Source organism: Engystomops pustulosus, chromosome 3 (genome assembly GCF_040894005.1).
Source record: "Engystomops pustulosus chromosome 3, aEngPut4.maternal, whole genome shotgun sequence".
NCBI lineage: Eukaryota > Metazoa > Chordata > Amphibia > Anura > Leptodactylidae > Engystomops > Engystomops pustulosus.
The window spans coordinates 12,086,537-12,112,955 of NC_092413.1; the positions used below are offsets into that span (position 1 = coordinate 12,086,537).

The window sequence follows — 26,419 nt, forward strand, 5'->3', positions numbered from 1 at the left end:
GTTCTTCAAAGTGCCCTAACAAGGGCATTTATTTCAGATTTCCACCTCCTCTATACACCTAAGGCTGTTGCTGGTTTTTCCCAAGTCCCTTCCTGTCTGACTGACCCTATGATGTGCAGCAACCTCTCCCTAGCTCTGTTTCCTATTTGTAATGGCATCTGGACATGTGAGCCGGCTCTTCAGAGTCACTTGTCCAACCTTATCAATCAGATGCATACCTACATAGGACATGCCTGTGGTACTTATCCAGCTGTGAACTGTTTTATTGGCTGATCAGGTCTGTTGGTGGGTTATGATTCTCCAAGTTCTACATGACATGCTGCTATTCCATCTTTGTGGGGAAAGTTTGTGTACAAGAACTCCATTATCTATGGTGGCCATGGTGGTCAGTAGAGTCCTGGAGGTAGCTGGGAGTATTTCTTAGGAGGTTTTCCAGCCAACTAGAAATGTCAATGGAGGAAATAATGGAATTTATCCATCAGGTTCCGGCACCACAAGTTATGCATGTAAACAATGCACACAAACGCCGTGTGTGAATAGGTGTCTCTACAGAACGCTAACCACCGTCCTCATAGGGTGCGGTCACATGGGGTGTTTAAAAATGCAGTGCAAATGCCATTGCTATTGAGTCCATTGAACCGAATGCTGTGAAATGCAGCATAACCAGGGGTTTTGGGTGCAATTAAAAGGATTCTGAGTAAGAACGAGGCCCTAAACATCTGTATTACCTTGAGTTGGGAGACCAAATTGTGTGAACAGTCCCACTATGGTAAATCCTTGGGGCAAGAATTACAGCATTTATTGTAGAAATTGCCCAAATTTGGCAAACTGATCTTGGACAGGAAAAATATGTCAGCTTCACGAATCACAAACATACCCTGCTAAGTTTAGTCTATGCAGCTCCATGGCAACAGACTACAAACAACTTTGTATCCAATTCCTGTAGTCACACTCCATTCAGTCTATACTGTGGTTCTTCCTAGCGGGAAGCAAGATGTAGTGCATGAAATTATGTGTAACACAAAACAGGTAATTTCGGATAATTCCAATTAGATAAATGTGTAATGATTGGTTTTCTAGGATTGTTTCAGCCCAATACACAGACACACAATACACAGGATATGTCATTTTTTTATTGAGATAGCTAAACTTTTCGTAATACAAGCATAACATGAGCCCTCCCCACCCTCTCCTGTAATGTAATGAAGCGGCGAGATGTTGGATTACACATGACTAAATATTTTTGGGGTGTAGAACGAATCGTCTGGGTTTCAGTGATTTCCTATGAGAAAACTTACTTTGGTATACAAGCAATTTGGATTACAAGTATGTCCCCGAAATGGACTGGGCCGGTATCCCAAGGTCCCCCTGTACTAGAATGGTTGTGGAGGGAGAATAGATGAGCGTGGGTGAAGTGAAGCAGTAGGGAGGGAGCAGAGAGTAATATGGGGGGAGCGTAGATGAGAGTGGATCCCTGTCGCTACATTTAAAGTCTATAGCACTGATGCAGATTGCCAGGTCTGGGTTCCAAATCTTCTCCAAATTTCTTTCTCCTTTAAATCAATCCGGCACAGACCCACTACAGAGAGAGGAGAGAAGATCACATCACAAGGCTGGACATAGACCATTAGCAGTGTCTTGGTACCATATGGCACAGGTTCTCCTGTAACTGGTATGTGACCCCGGTGTAACGCTACCCTGTAGCAAGAGACTTACCTCAGATAATGATAGAGAGATTTTTCCATCTTTGTCCGTATCCAGAATGTTAAACATTTCTACAGAGAGAAGGAAATGATTACAGAGACACATAGTAACAGTGTGACACATACTCAATGCCAGTCTAAAGCTGCCCGATGTAAAGCCATCATACAAATTCGATAAAAGCCGGTGGCACATTTTGGCTTTATTCTCTTTTTTAAAGTATTTTTTAGCTTCACCCATCACTCCCTCCAAATCTCTTTTGTACAACAGACATTTTTTCCCCACAATTTGCTTATGGCCTTATTGCTTTGTTGCATCTTGGGAATTGATAATACAAGTTTCAGCACTTTTTAAAAAATTTTTATTAAGAGATTTTTGTATTTCCATATTCAGCAACAGCTTTTTTTTCAAAAGTGAAAACAGGAAGTGCGGCCATATTGGTTCTCACCCATAAATAGTCAATTGTGATTTGGTTCTGTCAGTAACAAAGAGCATTGTTATACCAGCCCATCAGAGGATACTGCAGTGGGACAAAGCTGTAATCAAGGCCCCAAGAGGTCCGACAAGCTACCAGGGTGCAGGGGCAGATTAATACTGCTAGAGGCCCTGGACTGTATGAATATTATAGCCCCTACAAGTCGTACTAGAAGCAGCTACCCTTCTGTCTGCATTCAATCTGCAGTTTGAGGTCCTTTGGAGGTCCTTCTAAGGTCCTGAAATGTACTTGTGTATTATTGAGAACAGGAACTGTTCATAGGTGAAGGTCCTTCTCAGTATAACATTTGGTGGGCGGTTAGGTGGCCATGGTCTCCCTAAAGGCTTGGGCCTCGAGCTTCCTCCCAAACTGCCGATATTATAATGCCCTACTGCTAGGGTGTATTTTCTAAGGTTAGTGGAGGGTGGGGCCATTACACTAACACTGATGGGTTACCATATGTAGCTTAGTAAGAAGCACAAGAGTCACAACCCAAAAAGTTTTACAAAACAATTTTTCAAAACTCAAGCCAAGCCATGAAGTCATTGATCTATTAAGACCCAAGATCCGTAGCCCATGTATTTTGGTCTCACTACTTACTGAAAAGGGTCTCCAATCGCATCATGCATGCAATGAAATCCTCAAAGTTAATAGCCCGGTTACCAGTGATGTATCGCCGGATAATGACATCGTGAATCCGATTACTAAGGTTAAAACCTGAAAAGTAAAACAAAATACATCGTCAATGTATCTGTCAATCCAGATACTTATTTAGTTCATTACTGAAATTTCCAGCTCTTAACTCCAAACCAATGGGATCTAGCAGGAATTAAAAGGGGCAGTCACATGGCTTTTAAGACCCTCCCCTATTCCTACGTAGAGCTTGGAAGGACATTACTGCCAATGAGTTTCCCTATGATATCAATTGTTTATAATTGTTTAATTAAAACCTTCTAGAATTTTCTAATGTATTTTGCATTTTAATCTATTTATCAGTTAAAAGAGTTTCAGTTTTAGGGGGAGGAGCTCTTGTGTCATGCTCCGCCTCCTTCCAATTTGCACTATATAGTAAGAGATCCAATTTTATTGCTTGTTCTGTAGGTTTTAACCACACAGCTAGAACCATCACACACTCATCGGTTCGGTCACCTGCTTTGTGTAGGGCATTTCGCATTTCATGGGCATCAATGTTTCCGGAGACGTTGGCGTCGACTTCCACAAAAAGTCTCTGTAGAGAACATCACAGAGTAACCAGATTTACTACAAGAACACATCCCTATACACATGATGTCACAGTCAGGTATTATAACGCAGCCTGGGTGGACCCGCTCTGCTACTCAACTGGTTTGGCTTAGAGATACTACCCAGGAGCTCTCTTACTCAGGCAACTTCCCAAAGGGGTAAGTACCTTAAATAAACCCTGGTTACATGGGATTGGTTGGTGGAGTTGGAGGGGCTTTAAGAGACAAACCAATCACTTTCTGCTCTGAGCTCATTACTGTAGACAGATTGTCACCTCCAGTGATGACTTTAAGTTTCCTTGTGGAGAATCTTCTCTAGGTTCCCATTTTATAATTTTTTGCACTACATATAATGAAGGATAGAAGCATGAAGAACCAAAATATAGATTCCTATTTCAGAAACACAATAAACTTTTATTCTTATAATTTATCAGTGCAATTGGATGTCAAATGGAGAGTTTTCTGCACAGGGCCAGAAATATTGAGGGGTCAGATTGTTCAGATATAAAGTATGAGCTCAGCTCAGTAATGAAATGCTGACCTATTGATATGTAATACTTTTTGGTGGGATCGGACACCAAAGTACTCAATGTGAGGGGGAGATAAGAGGCCACAATATGAGGGGGGGATGATAGGGGCCACAGTATGAGGGGGGGGGGGGTGATAAGAGGGGCCACAATATGAGGGGGGAGATGAGAGGCCACAATATGAGGAGAAGATGATGGGCCACAATATGAGGGGGGAGATGAGAGACCACAATATGAGGAGAAGATGATGGGCCACAATATGAGGGGGGAGATGAGGTGGCCACAATATGAGGGGGGGGAGTGAGGGGCCAAAATATGAGGGGGGAGGATGAGAGGGGCCACAATATGAGGGGGGAGATGAGAGGCCACAATATGAGGAGAAGATGATGGGCCACAATATGAGGGGGGAGATGAGGGGGCCACAATATGAGGGAGGAGATGAGGGAGCCACAATATGAGGGGGGGGGGGGGGGTGAGGGGCCACAATATGAGGGGGGGATGAGAGGCCACAATATGAGGGGGGAGATTAGGGGTGACAATATATAAGGGAGATGAGAGGGTCCACAATATGTGGGGGGAGATGAGGGGCAACAATATGTGGGGTGGCGCTTTAATAGACAAGGTGTCAGTCAGGTCTCGTAGTATGAATATAGTCCTACCCCGTAGAACTGCAGCTTCTTGCAGAGTTTCTTAAATTCTACTTTTCCCAATGTCCCAGTGTTCTGCTCCTGTGAGGTTCTGGTTAAGGTGATTGCATTTGAAGTTAGATACCACTGGTTTTCAAACTTTTTGGGAACATCATTGATCTCCCAAGAACTTTACATTGTGAGACACTACGCACCAGCGTATGATCCAAACCCCTGGGCACCCTTATAGATATCCAGCAGCGTAGCCGGTTGGTGGGTGCATAGTGCGCCCGGCCCAGTCCTGTGCCAAATCCTGCCAGGCATAGAACTGAGCTTTAGTCTGTGCCCAAACCTGGTGCAGGCTATAGCTAGTGTGTACCCTCCACTGCACAGTCCCTATGGTCTCCATCCTGCCCAACCCACATAGGGAGCAGAGTAGACGCAATTCCCAACCCTTCGCTGGAGCTAACGGAGCTTGCTCCGTCAGCTACATAGAGATGAACAAGGCAACCCAGACATGCACGTCCTGCTGCTCCGCTCATCTTGGGGAGCACTGAAGGGCCTGACTAGAGTACAACGGACCCCTCATTCTTGTGACATGTGGGGGTCCCATCTCTGAGAACCCCAACAATCAGATTCAATATCGTTTTGTGGGAAAACCCCTTTAATACCAAAATTGTGGATTTAATATGGAAGCACCAAGAACATGTTCATGAATGACAAACTTCTGTCTGCTGACAGCAACCACCAGGGGGAGCTCTCAGAGTGTAGATGTATACAGCTAGGAATGAAGTCAATGGGAGCCATATAAATCGGTGTGCAGTGATTGCTGCCGCTATAGTAGATACATGACTTGGGAGACACAAAAGTTTACTCTTCACTTAATGAATATCAAGAACAAATATAAAAGGATACATCCAGGGAATCAATCATTTCTTTACAAGTTTTCAGAGTGAATCCTTCTGACTTTACCTCTTCACCTGGAAACACAGGAAAGAAATATAAATAGGCAAGAGATAAAATTGATATCATATATGTAATAGACCTTAGATAAAAATGTAAGATGCAGTAAATTTCTAACTACATAAAATAAATAATACATAGACACTAGATAGGAACAAATTAGATATGACAAAAATATATATGAGATAGATAGGAGATAGATAGATAGATAGATAGAAGATAGATAGATAGATATGAGATAGATAGATAGATAGATAGGAGATAGATAGATAGATAGATAGATAGGAGATAGTTATGAGATAGATAGATAGATAGATATGAGATAGATAGATATGAGATAGAAGATAGATAGATAGATATGAGATAGAAGATAGATAGATGGATAGATAGATAGATAGATAGATAGATAGATAGATAGATAGATAGATATGAGATAGATATGAGATAGATATGAGATAGATATGAGATAGATATGAGATAGATAGATATGAGATAGATAGATAGATAGATAGATATGAGATAGATAGATAGATAGATAGATATGAGATAGATATGAGATAGATATGAGATAGATAGATATGAGATAGATAGATAGATAGATAGATAGATAGATAGATAGATATGAGATAGATAGATAGATAGATAGATAGATAGATAGATAGGAGATAGATAGATAGATAGATAGATAGATAGATATGAGATAGATAGATAGATAGATAGATAGGAGATAGATAGATAGATAGATAGATAGATAGATAGATATATATGAGATAGATAGATAGATAGGAGATAGATATTAGATAGGAGATAGATAGATAGATATGAGATAGATGGATAGATAGATAGATAGATAGATATGAGATAGATAGATAGATAGATAGATAGATAGATAGATAGATAGATAGAAGATAGATAGATAGATAGATAGATAGATAGATAGGAGATAGATAGATAGATATGAGATAGATAGATAGATAGATAGATAGATAGATAGATAGATAGGAGATAGATAGATAGATAGATAGATAGGAGATAGATAGATAGATAGATAGATAGATAGATAGGAGATAGATAGATAGATAGATAGTTAGATAGATAGGAGATAGATAGATAGATAGATAGATAGATAGATAGATAAATAGATAGATAGATAGATAGATATGAGATAGATAGATAGATATGAGATAGATAGATAGATAGATAGATAGGAGATAGATAGATAGATAGATAGATAGATAGATAGATAGGAGATAGATAGATAGATAGATAGATAGATAGATAGATAGATAGGAGATAGATAGATAGATAGATAGATAGATATGAGATAGATAGATATGAGATAGATAGATAGATAGATAGGAGATAGATAGATAGATAGATAGATAGATAGATAGATAGATAGATAGATAGATAGATAGATATGAGATAGATAGATAGATAGATAGATATGAGATAGATAGATATGAGATAGATAGATAGATAGATAGATAGATAGATAGATAGATAGATAGATAGATATGAGATAGATATGAGATAGATAAATCGCTCTTACGTTTGGATAACAAATCATTTAGGACATCTCTGAGATCCCCGGCATTGTATTCATCTTTCTATAATAAAATAACCCAAAAATATTTATAATCATATAAATAAATATTATGATTATTATTGTGAGGTTTGTAGTGACAGAGGAATAATTACAGATATGACGTCCATTACTCAGTGCACTGGATCCTATCTGTACACAGAGACATCAGGTCCTATAGATAGTTGTACTTCCCTCTGGTATATGTCGTGGCTGCTCTACCCATAATGCATAGAGTTTGCTTTGTTGATATTACAGCAGAATATGTCACCTCCTGTTTTACTAATCTGGAGTGATTACACACAATGACAGCTTGTCTGGGCATAGTACTATGGATGCCAATATGTAGCCGTATTCAGGGGCGTAACCTGAGGGTGTGCAGAGAAGACTAGTACTATATACCATACATTATAGTCACGGGCCTGGCACAGACTTTGCACTGGGGCCCATCAGCTTCAAGTTAGGCCACTGCCTGTATTACACCCGTATGATGGTGGCCCACACAGGACATATCAGTTACCTCCTCATGTGACGGTGCTGCCCCATTCAGAATGGCTGCATCCAGATTTGCATTTATTGCCGGCTGCAGGGGGTAAAAGAAGAGGAAGAATCAGCACAAACATTCAGCAATACACAAATGTAATAGACACAAGACGGGGGGTAGGTATAGGGGGCGCTAGTGGCCTTAGGAGCCCAAACACACCCCCTGCCACGTAAGATGACACAAATATTATACAGTAGATGTAACCCCTTCCTCCCCGGGTCTCTAGGGCTCGCTACACTTGTTGCCTCTTATTGTATCAGTTTTCTTTCATCATTCTATCTTCTGTAATAATGGGGGTGATGATCCCCAATACTCATGTCTTACCTCATACACAGCAGCGTGCACCGCGTACCCCAGTTCTCTACAATACAAAAAGTATACAACAAATATTATAATAATGATCTTATATAGAACCATCATATTGTGTAGCAATATACAGGTTATGGGCATATCCAAATGTAACAAGACATTACAGAGCTTGCAGTCCATGAGGATGAGGGGGGACACAAGAGCTTACAGTCTATGAGGATGAGGGGTGACACAAGAGCTTACAGTCTATGAGGATGAGGGGGGGACACAAGAGCTTACAGTCTATGAGGATGAGGGGGGGACACAAGAGCTTACAGTCTATGAGGATGAGGGGTGACACAAGAGCTTACAGTCTATGAGGATGAGGGGGTGACACAAGAGCTTACAGTCTATGAGGATGAGGGGTGACACAAGAGCTTACAGTCTATGAGGATGAGGGGTGACACAAGAGCTTACAGTCTATGAGGATGAGGGGGTGGCACAAGAGCTTACAGTCTATGACAGTGGTGGCGAACCTATGGCACTGGTGCCAGAGGTGGCACTCGGAGCCCTTTCTGTGGGCACTCAGTCCTTCACCAGAGAGGACTCCAGGTATCTTCCTGCAGTCCCAGACAGCCCAGGACTTGCTGTGCTCAGTGCTATTTTAAAGTGACAGTGCTACCTGGGACCACTGGAGGAGTGGGGGGGGGGGGGGGGGGGGGCAGATCTGGATTATCATTAGAGCTCCGGCCCTGACTATTCTTCCTGATTATGGGACCCTGGTGGGAAACTACAATGATCATCCAAATTTCTTCTATTTTCTGCTTTATTGGTCCCTCGGTGCCAGTATCAATGAAAGCTGTGACAGAGAAGTATAAATCACAAATTACATTTCTGTGTTGGCACTTTGCGATAAATAAGTGGGACTTGGTTGTAGTTTGGGCACTCGGTCTCTAAAAGGTTTGCCATCGCTGGTCTATGAGGATGAGGGGGTGACACAAGAGCTTACAGTCTATGAGGATGAGGGGGTGACACAAGAGCTTACAGTCTATGAGGATGAGGGGGTGACACAAGAGCTTACAGTCTATGAGGATGAGGGGGGGCACAAGAGCTTACAGTCTATGAGGATGAGGGGGTGACACAAGAGCTTACAGTCTATGAAAATGAGGGGGTGACACAAGAGCTTACAGTCTATGAGGATGAGGGGGTGACACAAGAGCTTACAGTCTATGAGGATGAGGGGGTGACACATGAGCTTACAGTCTATGAGGATGAGAGGATGACACAAGAGCTTACAGTCTATGAGGATGAGGGGGTGACACAAGAGCTTACAGTCTATGAGGATGAGGGGGTGACACAAGAGCTTACAGTCTATGAGGATGAGGGGGTGACACAAGAGCTTACAGTCTGTGAGGATGGGGGGTGACACAAGAGCTTACAGTCTATGAGGATGAGGGAGTGACACAAGAGCTTACAGTCTATGAGGATGAGGGGGTGACACAAGAGCTTACAGTCTATGAGGATGAGGGGGTGACACAAGAGCTTACAGTCTATGAGGATGAGGGGTGACACAAGAGCTTACAGTCTATGAGGATGAGGGGGTGACACAAGAGCTTACAGTCTATGAGGATGAGGGTGTGACACAAGAGCTTACAGTCTATGAGGATGAAGGGGTGACACAAGAGCTTACAGTCTGTGAGGATGAGGGGGTGACACAAGAGCTTACAGTCTATGAGGATTAGGGTGTTTCACAAGAGCTTACAGTCTATGAGGATGAGGGGGTGACACAAGAGCTTACAGTCTATGAGGATGAGGGGGCGACACAAGAGCTTACAGTCTATGAGGATGAGGGGGTGACACAAGAGCTTACAGTCTATGAGGATAAGGGAGGGACACAAGGTATAAGAGCTTGTATAATTGTCCAGCCATTCCTTTTAAGGGAACAGAACCGGTGTAGGATCATACGCCAGCACAAGCCAACCGCCGGATACATCAGGAGGCCGGAGCTTCCAGATGTATCCAGAGGGGCGGGAATTTCATCATATACCAGTGCCAGCGTGTGATAAATGTCCCCCATTGTGTCACAAGTGCTGGACCTCATCTAATCTCCAGTGTGAGCCGTGCATTTCAGAAGTGGCAGCTGCAGGGACTTGCATGGAGCAGTTGCCCTGGAGAACCACGCCCCAAGCAGCCGACTACCAAAACTCTAACTTACAGAGACTTAGCTTTCTTCTCTGTGTAGACACGAAGCAAGAATTCACCCTCTTTAAAAGGCTCAAAAGTTGACGGGACAATCACGTAGTTGCCAATCGGAAGCTGGAAACGTCCAAACACATCACGTAGGGGTTCGAAGGGGTTTGAAGTAGCAACTTGTTTGTATCTCATGAAGAATTCATGGCCCAGATGGAAATGATGTGGCATCTTAAAACAGAAAAATGATCATTCATAATTGTCTGAGAGGATATGACGGTGATTTTAAGGAGCCCCTTTGTAAGTCCCTTTCGAACTAATTGAGAAGAAGCAGGTAGAGTGAACATTAATGGGAGTGGATAGGGGGTAATGATCAAACTTGTTTCCACCCTTTATGTTGAGACGCAAACTCGAAAGCCAAGTGGGCCTAGAGCGGTGTGAAGGGGGTGGGCCCCGGTGGTAGAGTGGGCCAGTGCTGGGCGTTCCTGCCTATAGCCTGGGCCAGGAACTAATATAGAGTAGCCCAGCCAGAGCCGCTTCATACCGCGGATACCATGCTTCAGTGTACGATAAATCCCCCCTAGGAGCCCAGTGTTAAAGTGTAGTTACATGGAGCCCAGAAGAGCCAGTGAGCTTAATGCACAAACTTTATACATCCGAATTACCAACTCTATCGAAAGGCTCTCAGAGAAAGACAACTGGAAGAGCCAGGAAATCTACTTTGTACTGCTAATACAAAAAGGAGGAGCTTGGACGGGGCTTTGTGTTATGATAATCTTCTCTGACACTGAGAAGATGGCAACATATGACCCCTCCACCTCCTCCTCTGCTCCAGCTCCTTCTCTATGATACTGGAAAGATTCACAATGGTCAGATACCGGGACTTATATCTCAGTAACCGTGAGGTCTAGAAAGAAAATTCAAAGTGCCCCTACATGTGTCATGGTACATGGTCTATCTCTACTATCCCTATTGTGTCCATAGTGTAATGGCATAGTACAGTACATATACACAAGTCATTGCTATATAGGAACCATTACACATCATATAATAGTAGAGAACAGGGGAGGAGCCTCCAGGGTCTTCATTAAGCCTACGTACCTCTTTGGGGGCCTGCAAAAGAGAAAAGTAGAATAGTTATATAACCTGATATCAGTCTCCAGTAAGAAGCCTTGTCTAGGTCTCCATAAAGAGATCCCAGACCTGATAATGTCATATATTACAATGTGTGCACAGACTACTATCCCCCTACCACTGCTCTATATATATCATGTGGCAGCCACCATTAGAAGGAGTCTATAAAGGATGGATATATATTGTCAGGGGGGAACAGGAACAAGTATGCAATGGATCATCATTATCTGATCAGTGGGGTCCGACACTTAGTGCCTTTACAATCAGCTCATTCCAGATGCCCCGAGCACCAGAATTAACAAATAGAATAGAGTCAGAAGAACAGCGCCCTTCCCCGTGTAGTGGACAAACTGCTTTACTACAGTAACACAATTTATTTTAGAATCAACCAGTATATAAAATAATCTGTAGTAACTATGTGCTGTGGATATGATTCCACCTCTTGGCTGTGTATATACATTATACATCATTCTGATTCTTACCTCGTAGATAGTGAAGCCAATGTTCTGAAAATTTGTTCCACCCGTCTTTCTTCTAATATCTTTCTGCATTAGGCAGACAATGACTGTGGACAGAGGTGTCTCAGCGCCATCCGGTTGGTCCACATCAGGTTCCTCTAGTGTGATATGGAACTGAGGATTGGTCCAGAATGTCGCTATTTTTGAAACAAAGAAATTAAAAGTTACAATTTTGATATATTTCACCAGGATTCCTTGACTCCAGAATACGGCTTCTCTTACGGTAGTTCGGGCAGCCTCCAGCAGTGGATCCGGAGGTCCAGGAACCTGAGAATTCGGACAGGCTCCAGGTTAGATTTTCACTGTTGCAAATGTCGTCCGGATGAAGATGACATATATCCACTTCACAATATTCAACCAAAAAGGAAGGAAATGGTATCCTAAAGAAATTGGAGAATAGAAAGAAACTTCTTAGTGGATCCCATTCAGTTGCTAAATATTTGCTGCCTTTCACCAGGACCTACAGCAGGAATCCTCATTCCCCTGAATGTCATAGAAGAACCATTTGCTCCTTTCCCTAGTGCTCACACTCTTTCCCAGTATTACTTAGAGAGCTTCCTTCTCTCCGCTACTCACACAAAGCTTCACTCTTTCCCAATACTCCCAACGAGGCTTCACGCTACATCCTTCTCATACTCCTAATGGGGCTTCCCTCTTCCTAGCACTTCCCATGGGGCTTCACTTCTTCCTGGTACTCAAAACTGGGCTTCACATTCCACTTTCCTGGTACTCAAAGCGGAGTGTCCTTCTTTCCAAATACTCCCAACTGGGGCTTTCCTCTTTCCTGGTGCTCCCAATTGGGGTCTCTCTCCCCTCAGTACATTGCACCTGCTCATAGAACCATATAAAATGTTGCAGCCCTGGGGCTTCCCTCTTTCCTGGCACTCCTTTCGGAGCAGTCCACTTTCCTGTTTCCTGGTACTCAAAGCAGAACATCCCACTTTTATGGTACAACGTTCTGTCCCACTCCATCTTTCCTTGTATTTCCAATGGGGCGTCCCTCTTCCTACTCCTCACAATGAGGCTTTTTCTTCCCTCTTGATAGGATCATATGACATATATCATATGACAGTACATTATATCTGCTCATAGAAAAATGATGCAGCCCTTGGGCTTTCCTTTTTCACGCTACTCCTAACAGGACTTCCCATTCTCTCTTTCCTGGTGCTCCCAATGGGGCTTCCCATTCCCTCTTTCCTGGTGTTCCCAATGGGGCTTCCCATTCCCTCTTTCCTGGTGCTCCCAATGGGGCTTCCCTCTCTGTCTTTCCTATTACTCTTATCATGGCTTCCCTCATATACAATGTTGCAGCCCTGGGGAATTTTATGTTGAGCATTTATTGACCAATACCATGTTACCAATCCTGATACTGGAGGAGACCATATTATTACAGGAAGGAGACCACCTTTACACTGCCACACTATAGCCCAGATTTATTAAACTGTCTACACTAGTTTTCTGTCTGTCTTTGCATATAAATACATGTGTAAATTGCTTGATCATGTCTTTATGATGTGTTTGCACCAGTTTTGTGTCGCGGCTGTTCTGTGTCTGCTGCAAAAAAGAAAACTATGCACATGAAGGGGCGTTCCAGCACCAAAAAAAACCTGGTGCACACTGGTGCACATGATTGGCGCGTGCAGGGCGCACAAGATTATTGACCATGCGCTCGTCTTTGATAATCTGCCTTACTCTGCACATTAGTTAGGCAGGCTGCACTTAGTACCTTACTGCCTAACTATTAATATATCTGCGCCTGTGACTCCAATTCTTTCTTCAACTCCGGTGGTTGTAGGACATTGAGGTTATGTATTACATCCGATCACACGGGTGCAGCGGGCAAACTACAGTAAATAAGGTTTGGGGCACAAGACACAATGGATCAGGTTTACTGACCATTGTCCGACGAGGATTCAGGTCCGGCGCGATTCACTAACCTTTTTTAAATTCTGCGGTTTTTCCGAATCCGTCGGGCTGTCCGACGGCCACGCTCCCCGATTTCTGTCATGTGAAAGCCGGCGCTGATGCGCCACAATCCGTTCGCAGATCCCGGGGCAATTCGTCGCAAAACGGAAATATTTGGGAAACCCGACGAAAGTGCGGCGTTCGGACCCTTAGTAAATGAGCCCCAATGTACTCACCAAGTTTCCCCATCCTCAGCCACAACTCTAAGACTGTCTCTTACTGATTTATCCACTTCATCCCATTCTGGTGACCTGCGGGAGGGGAAAAAATCCAAAAATTACAAATGATTATAAAACTGGCCACTGCAAACAGGTTGTACAGAGACTCCCTGCAAGTGTGCAATTACATTTTATTGAGCTGAAGCAAACAAGCTATTTTGATATAAAACGATTCATCAGATAAAATGTCGTAATAGTTTACTGATAAAAACCCTTCAAAATATAGCAAAGAGCAAAATTGGTAAAAATTAGATCTGTATATGCCTCGGGCGACTTGAGTTTTTCCATTAAAGGGGTTTTCCCATGAAACAAGTATCCTCAGATCACGAGAACAGGGGGTCCTATGGGGTCCGATGTACCCCTGCAATCTCCATCAGCTCCACAGAAATGAACGGGGCCGTCTACCGTCTGCTCCGCTCATCTCAGGACCGACGTGGGGTCTGGAGGAAATGCATCGGACCCCTGTACTTTAGATCTCCTCCTGAGACCCCCACAGATCAGTGACTTAGGCCCGATCCTGTGAGCAGTGATAAGTACGAGAGGTGATAACATGTAAAGAGGCTGTAAAGGGAGAAAGTAGAAAGTAACAGAAGTGAAGAAAAGTTCCAGTATAGGTACACCCTATACTTTGTGTAAAATGTCGGGTCCTACAGCAATGGCAATGTACTGTGTATATAACTTTTATTGATTTGTGTTTCATAAAAGAAGGGGCCGGCTACCAAGGAAACCAGTGCAAGACAGGGGGATTCTGGGAAGGAGAAAGGAGGAGTTAGGAGTTAGTGAGAAAGGTCTGAGGGAGACAGACAGGCCTGAGACTAGTGTGAGGAGCCAAGAAGATGAGGAAACTCCACAGTGTAATGTCTGTGAGGAGAAAGATGTCCTGACAAGTGTCAGGCTGAGGAGAGGCCGCTCACCAAGGCGGCCCTGAGAGTCCATTGCATGTATGAGAGTCCATGCTTAGGACGCCGCAATTAGGAACAGGCAAGTGACCTCCTCCTCTATCCATCCACTGGGAGCCAGCCCTAGTCAGAAAGGGTTAATCCCTACGCTGACCCACAACACCAATCTCCAAGGGGCCCAAGTCCGCTCTACAGGTGGTAAAATGACAGCAGCACAAGGAAATGCTGCTCTTATCATAACTCAAATCTTCTATTTCCAAAGAACAACCAGGTAAAAAATGTATTGTGTGTAACATGTGGTCCCTAGGTACTTTCCCTTCATGCTACACCAAACAGCCCTCCTCCTGCTCTATAACATGCTGCCTGCAGACAGGACACTATGTACAGTCTGCTCAGCTCCTCTTGCTCTATAACATGCTGCCTGCAGATAGGACACTATGTACAATCTGCTCAGCTCCTCTTGCTCTATAACATGCTGCCTGCAGATAGGACACTATGTACAATCTGCTCACCTCCTCCTGCTCTATAACATGCTGCCTGCAGATAGGACACTATGTATAATCTGCTCAGCTCCTCCTGCTTTATAACATGCTGCCTGCAGATAGGACACTATGTACAATCTGCTCAGCTCCTCCTGCTCTATAACATGATGCCTGCAGATAGGACACTATGTACAATCTGCTCAGCTCCTCCTGCTCTATAACATGATGCCTGCAGATAGGACACTATGTACAATCTGCTCAGCTCCTTCTGCTCTATAACATGCTGCCTGCAGATAGGACACTATGTACAATCTGCTCAGCTCCTCCTGCTCTATAACATGCTGCCTGCAGACAGGACACTATGTACAATCTTCTCAGCTCCTCCTGCTCTATAACATGCTGCCTGCAGACAGGACACTATGTACAATCTTCTCAGCTCCTCCTGCTCTATAACATGCTGCCTGCAGATAGGACACTATGTACAATCTGCTCAGCTCCTCCTGCTCTATAACATGCTGCCTGCAGATAGGACACTATGTACAATCTGCTCAGCTCCTCCTGCTCTATAACATGCAGATCAGATTACATATAAAAAGGTCTCCTCTCAGGGGCCACTTACTTATCACTCCAGGGTCCGTTCCACTCTTTACACCCCCATGGATTCCTCACCCTCACAAGTTGGACTTTTTCACCGCGATAGGAGACCTGTTCAAGACAATTGAGAATCCAGTGATTATTTGTGTTTGGTTCCTTATAACCCAGTCCTATGTCCAGTATATATATATATATTACCTCTTCTGCTCCGGACAGGGTATACGCATGGTTCATCACCACATTGCGTTTGTCAATATCCTCTTTTCCAGTTGCTGATTGCTGTGAAAATATGAATCTTCTCAGTGACTAGAACCCGGATCATGTCATGAGATCCATCATTTATTAGTTGTCATTCAGAGCTGGTCGTGAGATGCTCAGACGTGACCCCATTCACTTCTACAGGACCCCAGGATGGTCGTCTCCGACAGTCCAATAGAAGTGAAAGAGGAACATGGGGAAGTCAGGGACCTTGCTATTGTGGATATGAAACATCACACACTGGCAGTGGTGGATCAAGAGTATAATGGGCCCCGGGCTAATCACATGACTAGGGCCCCCCAGCGTCCAAACCAACATGTGCCCAGAAGTTAGGAGTTACTGTATATACTCGAGTATAAGCTGAGTTTTTCAGCTTATACTCGAGGCAGGTCCCCCCAGGCAGGTCCTCTTCTATACAACGATACTCCGGCATTGGCTCCGTGTCCGTGTGCTGTCCATTGCAAGGATTGTGATATCAGCCGCTCGCTCACATCCTACTATGTGCGCCAGCATCGGCACACACTATGATGTCAGCAAGCGGCTGATGTCATGGTGCCTGCGACGGATGGGGCTGGAAGGCTATATACTACAGGGGGCTGGAAGGCTATATACTACAGGGGGGTGGAAGGCTATATACTACAGGGGGGTGGAAGGCTATATACTACAGGGGGCTGGAAGGCTATATACTACAGGGGGCTGGAAGGCTATATACTACAGGGGGGTGGAAGGCTATATACTACAGGGGGGTGGAAGGCTATATACTACAGGGGGGTGGAAGGCTATATACTACAGGGGGGTGGAAGGCTATATACTACAGGGGGGTGGAAGGCTATATACTACAGGGGGGTGGAAGGCTATATACTACAGGGGGGTGGAAGGCTATATACTACAGGGGGGTGGAAGGCTATATACTACAGGGGGGTGGAAGGCTATATACTACAGGGGGCTGGAAGGCTATATACTACAGGGGGCTGGAAGGCTATATACTACAGGGGGGTGGAAGGCTATATACTACAGGGGCTGAAAGGCTATATAATACAGGTGGCTGGCAGGCTATATTCTACAGGTGGCTGGCAGGCTATATACTATAAGGGGCTGGTAGGCTATATACTACAGGGGGCTGGAAGGCTATATACTACAGGGGGCTGGAAGGCTATATACTACAGGGGGCTGGAAGGCTATATACTACAGGGGGCTGGAAGGCTATATACTACAGGGGCTGAAAGGCTATATAATACAGGTGGCTGGCAGGCTATATACTATAAGGGGCTGGTAGGCTGTATACTACAGGGGGCTTGCTGGCTATATACTGGGGAGGGTATGGCCAATGCATTTCCAGCCCTCGGCTTATGCTCTAATCAATAGGTTTTTCCAATTTTTGTGTTAAACTTAGGGGTCTCGGCTTATACTCGGGTCGGCTTATACTCGAGTATATACGGTAAGTACTACTCTACATCCTCTGTATAGTCTATATCCTTAATCTTGTACTGTTCATAAAAGTAATTTCACGAACTTCAAACCTGCTCTTACAACCCATCTATCTAGGAAAGCCAATCACATTCCCTAACTGCATAAAGCCCTACACCCGACTACCGTTATAGAACAGAAATGTCCTCCCCAGATGCCTCCTTTAATAAAATGTCTACCCAGATGCCCTCTTTTAATGTAATGACCACAGCAGGGCCCTCTTGAAATAAAAAACCTGAAATAAAAAACCTTCTCCTTGGCCCCGTGTCTCAGTCTTCTCTCTTCCAAGCGGCACGGTGTCGCGGCTGCGTGATGTCATAGTGTAAGGTCCTAACCATAACTGATTTAATGAGCCATTCACAGTTTCACCGTAAAGAATAGTCAGTACTTAGACATGCATGGCTTAATCTTTAAAACAAGCATACAAGTATCCGTGTGGCGCATACACTATGACGTCACGCAGCCGTGACACCTGTCACCTGTCGTGACACTTGTCATATGACACATATGACACATGTCATATTGATGTGTCTGAGTCGAAGAGCAGAAGACGGAGCTGTGGGCCGGGGAGAAAAAGCTGGGAGAGTAGATTTTTTTTTTTTTTAAGACTGATGGCGAATCTTCATACAGGGCCCGGGTATGGGTGGGCCCCCCGCAAGCTAATATGAAGATCTGCCATTGCACACTGGCTAATGCTTACAGCCTTCAATCCCTCATTGACCCTCATATTTCTGTAGGGCACGCATACCTCTTATACCAAATATTTAAATGCCCCAGCCAATCCCTTTTCACAACTGGCACCTAACCATAATCTGACGAGTTTTACTGATTCTCAGCCCTCTTGACCTGCTCGGTCAGCTGCCACTTAAGAGGGGGCAACAGGTGACGTTATGAAAGTGAAGAAGATATATCTATTCAGGTGTTAAAATTTTCCTTTTCTACGCCGGTTCGTTATACATCCCATGTAACCAGAACATCTGTACACCTCACCGGCTGTTCCTTACTGACCCTATGTAAGTGGTGGCTCCAATATATAACCCTATTAGACTTACTGTGCCACAGGCGAGCAGTGATCCCCGTTTCAAGGCGCCTTGGATGATTTGAAACAAATTGTGTGGAGGTCTATCTAAATAATAATATTCTCCAATCCCACCGGTGAAGTCCTCCAGAGCTTCTATTGTATAACCTCCCGAGAGAGCTTCATATGACCCATTCAACCTGTGATTACATGAGAAAAACTGTTGGTGAATCCAAGGCCCGATCCAACTTATCCGCAAATAAGAAACGTGTCATGTGATGGCTCATTGGAGAGGCGTGAATACAGGAACAACTAGGAAGAAATTCTCCGGCACTGATTCAGTGTCAGAGGATTTCAGTCTCTTCCATCTCTTCAGCTATTCACGAGTCGCAGACTGACGCATTTTGAGCTATCCGCTCTGACTGTGATTAAGAGCTTTAAATGCGTCAGATGTGATTTTTTTATGCTCCACAAAGTATTAACTTGTTACTGAAGAGACCCGGGGGATTTCTTGCTCTCTGGGAACGACAAAGGGTCCGACTGAGGTACCTGGGACCCCTTCGGACATTGCTGAGACCACTATGGACAGTGGATAGTGGGGTTTGTGGGATTATCTGAGTTTTGGAATAATTTAGGGCCAGGCTGGGACGGGCTATTTAAAAATAATAAATGTGTACTTACCTTTTTCGGCGCTGCTGATGTCCTGTGGTCCGTCTGATCCGTGCACCGGTTTGTTTCCAGCTGTCCGGAAGCTCCCATCCGACACCATCTCCCAGCTCCCTACAATGCTGAGAGATAGGGACGGATGGGAGGAGCCGGCCGGAAGCTATCTGTGCGCGGTCAGACGGACCACGGCGCGGGATATCAGTGGCACGTTTATTATTTTTAAATAGCCCGCCCCAGCCTGGCCCTAAGTAACTTCTTATATTGTTTCCCCATATACCCACAACAGTGTCAATACAGACAGTACTATGTCCTCTGCTTTCCTTGGAAATAATGCTCCAAAGGACTTATATCTGCCACAGTGGGCACAGATGGCTTTCCCCTTTTACGTGAGATCATTGGGTGGTCCCAGGCTCAGATCTGATCATGTTATTACTCACTTGGCGTAGGCCTTCTCCAGCAGGGCGCTCCAGAACTCATTCTTAGTGGTAGTCTGGTCAAACACCAGCTTCCCGTTCTTATAAGGTAGACGATCATCCACCACGACATCCACCCACTCGCCGTACTGCCAGAACTGGGGGCAACAGGTTATAGGTCAACACAAAGGTGAAGGTGCTATAGTTACAACCAATTTATTAGTCACAATCTTATCACAGATCGCTTATTAATATTCTATGTAGACTTGCAGCCGTAACAAGACTTTCATGGTTGTGCATTTTACTATGACTAAGCATCCCATTTATAATCTCCACTCAGTGCAGAACCTACTGTCATCATCCCTACAATTCTAAAACGTAGATACAGTCGAAGAAAGATAGAAGATCGATTGATAGATGAATAGATAATAGATAGAAGATCAGGAGATGATAAGCATCTTCACCAGGCATTCAGCCAAGGGGTATTAAAAGAGTAATACATCCTCTGCCCACAAAAGTCCACATGCAGGGGCCCCATTACAACAGGGAGCCCTCGACAAATACCCAGTTTTCCGCCCCCTAACACCAGCCCTAGAACCCCCACCTATTTAGATATAACTTCTTTTCCAATGAATAGGCTTGCCAGTGTCAGATAAGAATAGCAATCCAGAGTTATGTGACGTTTTGGTCCACCATGGACCTTCATCAGAAATGCTGGAGGGAGAAAGGGTCAGTATAGGTAGAATAGCCTAGAATGGAAGACTGCACCGCGTGAAGATTATATAAAGCTAGAAGAAAAAGCTCCTTTTCTGCTAGTGGTATATACACCGCCGTACACCAGAGGAAGACGAGAAGATGAGATGCTCTTTAATTCAGTTTAAACAACGAAAGGTGGAAGAGAGGGCCCCGTAATATAAAGTGTGGATGGAAACCCAAGTCTGGAAGTGCTGGAGCATTTTACAAATTAAGGCTACATTCACCTGATGTATGCCCGTCTCCGGGGAGAGGAGGAGGGGGAGAGCGCCTCTCACCCCTACCCCTCTTCATAGAGTGACATGTACTATCTATCTACAGGACGGTACGGTGCCGCACATGTGCGGCACTGTACCACTCCCATACGGCACCGTGAGGCCATTTTGGTGTATGGGGGACGTATATATGCTGTATATACATCCCCCATACATTCGTGTGACTGTAGCCTAAGTGTTTGCAAAGTCAAGGTTACTAATGAGACTCAAAAGGAGACTCAAAAGAAGACATAAAAATATATTCTTAAAAAATAATCTGCCCATTAAATTGCTTTATTATGTAAGACTTTACAATAGAGTTTTGTTATCAATTGCAAATAAATGTTAAAAAAGATTAAAAAGCATTTGCCTAAAAATGTTACTAGCGAAATTATCAAATCAGGCAAAATTAAGCCCCAACCATAATTGCCACTGGCCTGCCGTCTTCCCACATAAATTCCTGCCCCTTCCTGTGACCGCTGCTGGATCTTCCAGCCATTTCCTGAAGAGAAAGATCCCCTGTGTATCCTGCGTTCCTGTGTATCCTGTGTATCCTGCGTTCCTGTGTATCCTGTGTATCCTGCGTTCCTGTGTATCCTGTGTATCCTGTGTGTCCTGCGTTCCTGTGTGTCCTGCGTTCCTGTGTGTCCTGCGTTCCTGTGTGTCCTGCGTTCCTGTGTGTCCTGCGTTCCTGTGTATCCAGCGTTCCTGTGTATCCTATGTATCCTGCGTTCCTGTGTATCCTATGTATCCTGCGTTCCTGTGTATCCTGCTGTCCCTTGTGCCAGTCCGTTCCTGTGTTCCTGATCTGTGTGCCAGTCTGTTGCTGTGTTCCTGATCCGTGTGCCAGCTCCTGTGTTCCTGACGTGAGTCCTAGTGTGCCTTCCTGTGCTGTTATCCCGCTGTCTCCCCGGGTACAAACTGTCTCCTGCATTACTACCTTGGCAGCCACCACGGGCTAGTCGCACCTGTGGAAAGACCTGGTGGTACCCCGCCGCAGCAAGCCCATCCCACTTTGCGGCGGGCTCTGGTGAAAACCAGGTGCCACTTAGACTCTGGTCCCAGGTGTCGGCTAGTACCATCTCCCACAGTGGTCCAGAGGGTCCACAGACTCTGAGACCGGACATCCAGTCTAATTCCAAAACGGTGCATTACCTTAAAGTGAAAGATTCCGGCATAGTCGGTGTCAAAGTTCTGTTCTTTAGGGATGACACGGTAGAGACATTCTTTATTCAGGGTCAGAGACGCTATAGAACATATAAACCAGCAGTCACCTGTAGAAAACATAATCTACTGTTACTGGGAAGTCAGAAGATAAAAAACTAATAGAATCAGAGACTCTCCATCCATCCATCACCATTGTCTTTAGTAGACTCGTAATATATATAGGGTGACCAAAAAGTGCACACGAGAATTGGCTAAAGAGTCAACAAGGCAAAGGCTGGTAATGGTAGATGTGAGGAGGTGTCCATTCATATCCTATTGTCTCATCACCAGCAATAATATCTGTATGAAAGGTATGAGACAATAGGAACAGGTTTTAGATTTACTTGTCAGCTTTACTGTATAGACTGGGACACTTTAAGCAGAGCCAGGGAGCAGGAAGGAACCACTATTCCATAATTTTATTTTTTGCAGCAGCCATAAAGCTGTTACAAGACCTACACAACAAAGAAGTACTTAGTTACTAGTTTATGCCAAATGTAATTTTTTTTATTATTAAACTTCCATATTCACAAGGATCATCATTAGAAAGTCTCTTGACAGGTTTCCAACACTCGTATATACAACACACATGTACATGTCTCCAACATTCTGTGTATACCATGTAATGGTCATAAGAAGTTGGATTAGGGGCAGGAAGGACCAGTAAACATTTATTTATGTGACCACTTACCCAGCATTCCTTGCCGGACGTCATTACGACACACCTCTGCAGTAATAAAGTGGGGATTTGGATTTATCTCCTGTAAGAGAAGGGCAGATACATTGATTTTCCATCCTTATTCCAAATGTTATAATCTCCATTCAGTCCCATGACCTTTTGTTATCTGATGAAAGAGACTCTTGACCATAATAAAGGGAAATTTGATATACTTCTTGATGGTCAATCTGAGGTCCCCCCCCCCCCTCCCCAAGGAGCCATAACTTTATGCTGCTAAATTACAAATGGATAGTCGCAGCTTGAAGAACACATGTGACCCCAGTCTTGTCTGTAACATGTGACTTTTAAGACTTTGCAAAACTACAACTCCCGTGATGGCAGAATCAGGAATTGATAAGAGCTGGAAGCCACATGTGTAGGGTCCTGCCTCGGGAACTGCAGGGTGGAAAAAGTACATGAAACACAGGAGCGGAGAAGCTTGAAGGTCCAATGGACACTTATGGACACCATCACAAATCCCTCGAAACCAATGGGAAAAAGCATTCAGTATTAACGTAAAAAACCCTCCCAAAAAATGCAAAATGGAGCCTGGAACACAGATATGAATTGGACCTCAAATATATTTATAAAATAAAAAACACATTTATGGACACATTTCCTCACCTTGGGTCTCTTCCATTCAAGTCCTTGCACAGTGTGAGAATCGGGTCCCAGTTCATTTGTCCCTAGAGACGACTGAGCAGCAGGAAACGTGGGGTCCTCAAACAAGGACCCTGCGGCCAAGCACCGCGCTCTCAGCTCCTTAAAGTCTTGGTTTAAGTATTTTTTCGGGTTCTTATTGGTTCCAATCCCCAGAGAAGCAGCTTGGTCCTTGGCAACGATAGCAGCTACACTCGCCATGGTGCTGAACTTGTATTTGCAGGAGCTGAAGGCTACGGCTTCTTATATAGTCAGGAGAACAGGTGTGAGGACTGACCCGAGGACAAAGAGTGGGAGAAACGATGGAGGAATTCCTGAAGAGCCGGATTTACAGCAGGTAACTGTGCGCCTCACTAGTGAAAAAACAGTCTCATACCTGCAATGTGAAAAACAGAAAAATTCCCCCTTAAGGCTTCTTCTTCTACCTTAATCAAGAAATTCATCTGAAAAGCCTCCCGGCTAGTGTGTAGGTGGTAACGGTTTTAGACCCAGTGGTGACAGGGGCCCTCATACAAAAAACTGTTCTCACACAACGATCACATTCAGCTCTTTCAGTGATAAAAAGCCGAGCTCCACAAGGTCCTCGCATCGTTGGGGGTCTCTAAAGAGAGAATCACAAGTCCCAAAGCTTTTGATAAAATAACTATATGCTTATCAAATAATATTACAAGGGCCAAATCTTACTACTAGAGATTTTTTTTCGGCCGGTTCAATAATGGTTTTTTCAAAAAGTTCTGATCTGATCCAAAGGTAGTTGTCAGAAAGTATGGACAGAAAACGCTAGTTTTATGTGAGGGTGTATGTGCATCTGCATCACTGCACATTACTGGGGGCCCCCCAGACTATTGGCTACAGGGGGGCCCATCCTTTATCAACTACTGGGGACTACCTTCCTTATTTCTTAGGATTTCTTCCCGTTCTGTCTGTTTTAGGCCTCATTCACACTGCCACATGGGGGACGTATGTACGGCCGATATACGTCCCCCATTGACGGCAATGGGCGCACGGCTCCCTAAGCGAGCGGTACGGTGCAACACACGTGCGGCACTGTACCGCTCCGTACCCCGTGAACAAATAGGACATGTCCTATTTTTTCACGACATATGGCACCTTGTGCCATGTATCCCTATGGAGAGGGGCGGGGGTGAGCAGAGCCCTCCTCCTCTCCCTGCGCGCTGCCGTGTACCCGCCATGCTATGGTACGGCGGGCAACGGTAGTGTGAATCCAGCCTTAATAGGAGGAAGACCTTGCAACTCCCTGATAAATTTCAGGGGGGTTGAAGCCAGAATCACCCAACCTGGCTAAAGTAGGCGACCATGCTATTGTCATTTGGGGTGCCCCCCGACTCTGCATTACTGAAGGCCATCTGTATTATCGGCTACTGAGGAGCTAATGAGGAGCCCCAGGCCATGTGTTTTTATCCAGCCAGTAAAAGGCAATTATAGTGTCCCAGTACCTCATCCCAGCTACTGGATTATATAGTTGTCGGGTGGTTGAGGATTTGTATTATGTGATTCAGTTAATGTTTGCTCTATGCTGCCACCTACTGGCATAATTGTATAGGTGTAAGAGTTGTGGTCACATGACCTTCCCTCAGCCAAGCTTCCTGCGGGAAGCCTCTAGAATCTTCTGAGGGAGGAGTCTCCTGAGAGTTACCTGTGAACCAAAAGGAGGAGCCAGTTGTGACTGGATGCTGAGGAGAATTTCAGTCAGGATTTAAGTATACAGCTCTTTAGGCTTCTCTTCACACTCAGCTTAGGCCCCAGCTTCCAATTACTTGATCTAGATAGAGATCTGTATTAAACACCAACATCCATTCCCAGCATTGGAGCCGCGGTCATCACGGCACCGTGAAAGATTTACCTCAGAACACTGCTTACAGTCCATACCAGGAAGGCGTCCTCCTCTATACCCTCATATACCAGAAGAGAGAGCGTCCTCATCTATACCCTCATATACCAGAAGAGAGAGCGTCCTCATCTGTAACCTAATATACCAGAAGAGAAAGCGTCCTCATCTATAACCTCATATACCAGAAGAGAGAGCGTCCTCATCTATAACCTCATGTACCAGAAGAGAGAGCGTCCTCATCTATAACCTCATATATCAGAAGAGAGAGCGTCCTCATCTATAACCTCATATATCAGAAGAGAGAGCGTCCTCATCTATAACCTCATATATCAGAAGAGAGAGCGTCCTCATCTATAACCTCATATATCAGAAGAGAGAGCGTCCTCATCTATAACCTCATATATCAGAAGAGAGAGCGTCCTCATCTATAACCTCATATATCAGAAGAGAGAGCGTCCTCATCTATAACCTCATATACCAGAAGAGAGCGTCCTCATCTGTAACCTCATATACCAGAAGAGAGAGCTCCCTTATCTATAACCTCATATACCAGAAGAGAGAACGTCCTCATCTATAACCTCATATACCAGAAGAGAGAGCGTCCTCATCTATAACCTCATATACCAGAAGAGAGCGTCCTCATCTGTAACCTCATATACCAGAAGAGAGAGCTCCCTTATCTATAACCTCATATACCAGAAGAGAGAACGTCCTCATCTATAACCTCATATACCAGAAGAGAGAGCGTCCTCATCTATAACCTCATATACCAGAAGAGATAGCGTCCTCATCTATAACCTCATATATCAGAAGAGAGAGCGTCCTCATCTATAACCTCATATATCAGAAGAGAGAGCGTCCTCATCTATAACCTCATATATCAGAAGAGAGAGGGTCCTCATCTATAACCTCATATACCAGAAGAGAGCGTCCTCATCTGTAACCTCATATACCAGAAGAGAGAGCTCCCTTATCTATAACCTCATATACCAGAAGAGAGAGCGTCCTCATCTATAACCTCATATACCAAAAGAAAGAGCGTCCTCATCTATAACCTCATATACCAGAAGAGAGAACGTCCTCATCTATAACCTCATATACCAGAAGAGAGAGCGTCCTCATCTATAACCTCATATACCAGAAGAGAGAGCGTCCTCATCTATAACCTCATATACCAGAAGAGAGAACGTCCTCATCTATAACC

The 26,419-nt window shown here is 44.4% G+C and overlaps 1 protein-coding gene across 1 annotated transcript; it reads right to left on the reverse strand.

Annotated features, from left to right (window-relative positions):
• Window positions 1-1,113: 1,113 nt before the first annotated feature.
• On the reverse strand, window positions 1,114-23,713 carry LOC140120800 (calpain-8-like). The gene is made up of 21 exons (XM_072139742.1): window positions 23,328-23,713; window positions 22,677-22,746; window positions 21,935-22,053; window positions 19,797-19,930; window positions 18,728-18,893; window positions 16,149-16,229; window positions 15,976-16,061; window positions 13,934-14,008; window positions 12,015-12,172; window positions 11,757-11,929; window positions 11,242-11,253; window positions 10,166-10,371; window positions 7,987-8,023; window positions 7,639-7,701; window positions 7,086-7,143; window positions 5,486-5,550; window positions 4,604-4,672; window positions 3,326-3,404; window positions 2,777-2,893; window positions 1,717-1,775; window positions 1,114-1,579 (listed from the first exon to the last, which is right to left on the reverse strand). The coding sequence occupies exons 1-21, from the start codon at window positions 23,562-23,564 to the stop codon at window positions 1,556-1,558; spliced, it is 2,088 nt and encodes a 695-aa protein (XP_071995843.1). The 5' UTR covers window positions 23,565-23,713; the 3' UTR covers window positions 1,114-1,555.
• Between the last annotated feature and the right edge of the window lie 2,706 nt (window positions 23,714-26,419).

What these genes read in the sequence shown, in the direction of transcription:
- LOC140120800 (XM_072139742.1), bottom strand. Translation starts at nt 23,564, where the DNA reads ATGGCGAGTGTAGCTGCTATCGTTGCCAAGGACCAAGCTGCTTCTCTG. An exon ending in TGCACGCTGCTGTGTATGAG is followed by an intron (nt 7,702 to 7,986) that starts GTAAGACATGAG and finishes TACCCCCTGCAG; the next exon opens with CCGGCAATAAATGCAAATCT. An exon ending in GCGATTGGAGACCCTTTTCA is followed by an intron (nt 1,776 to 2,776) that starts GTAAGTAGTGAG and finishes TTCTCTCTGTAG; the next exon opens with AAATGTTTAACATTCTGGAT.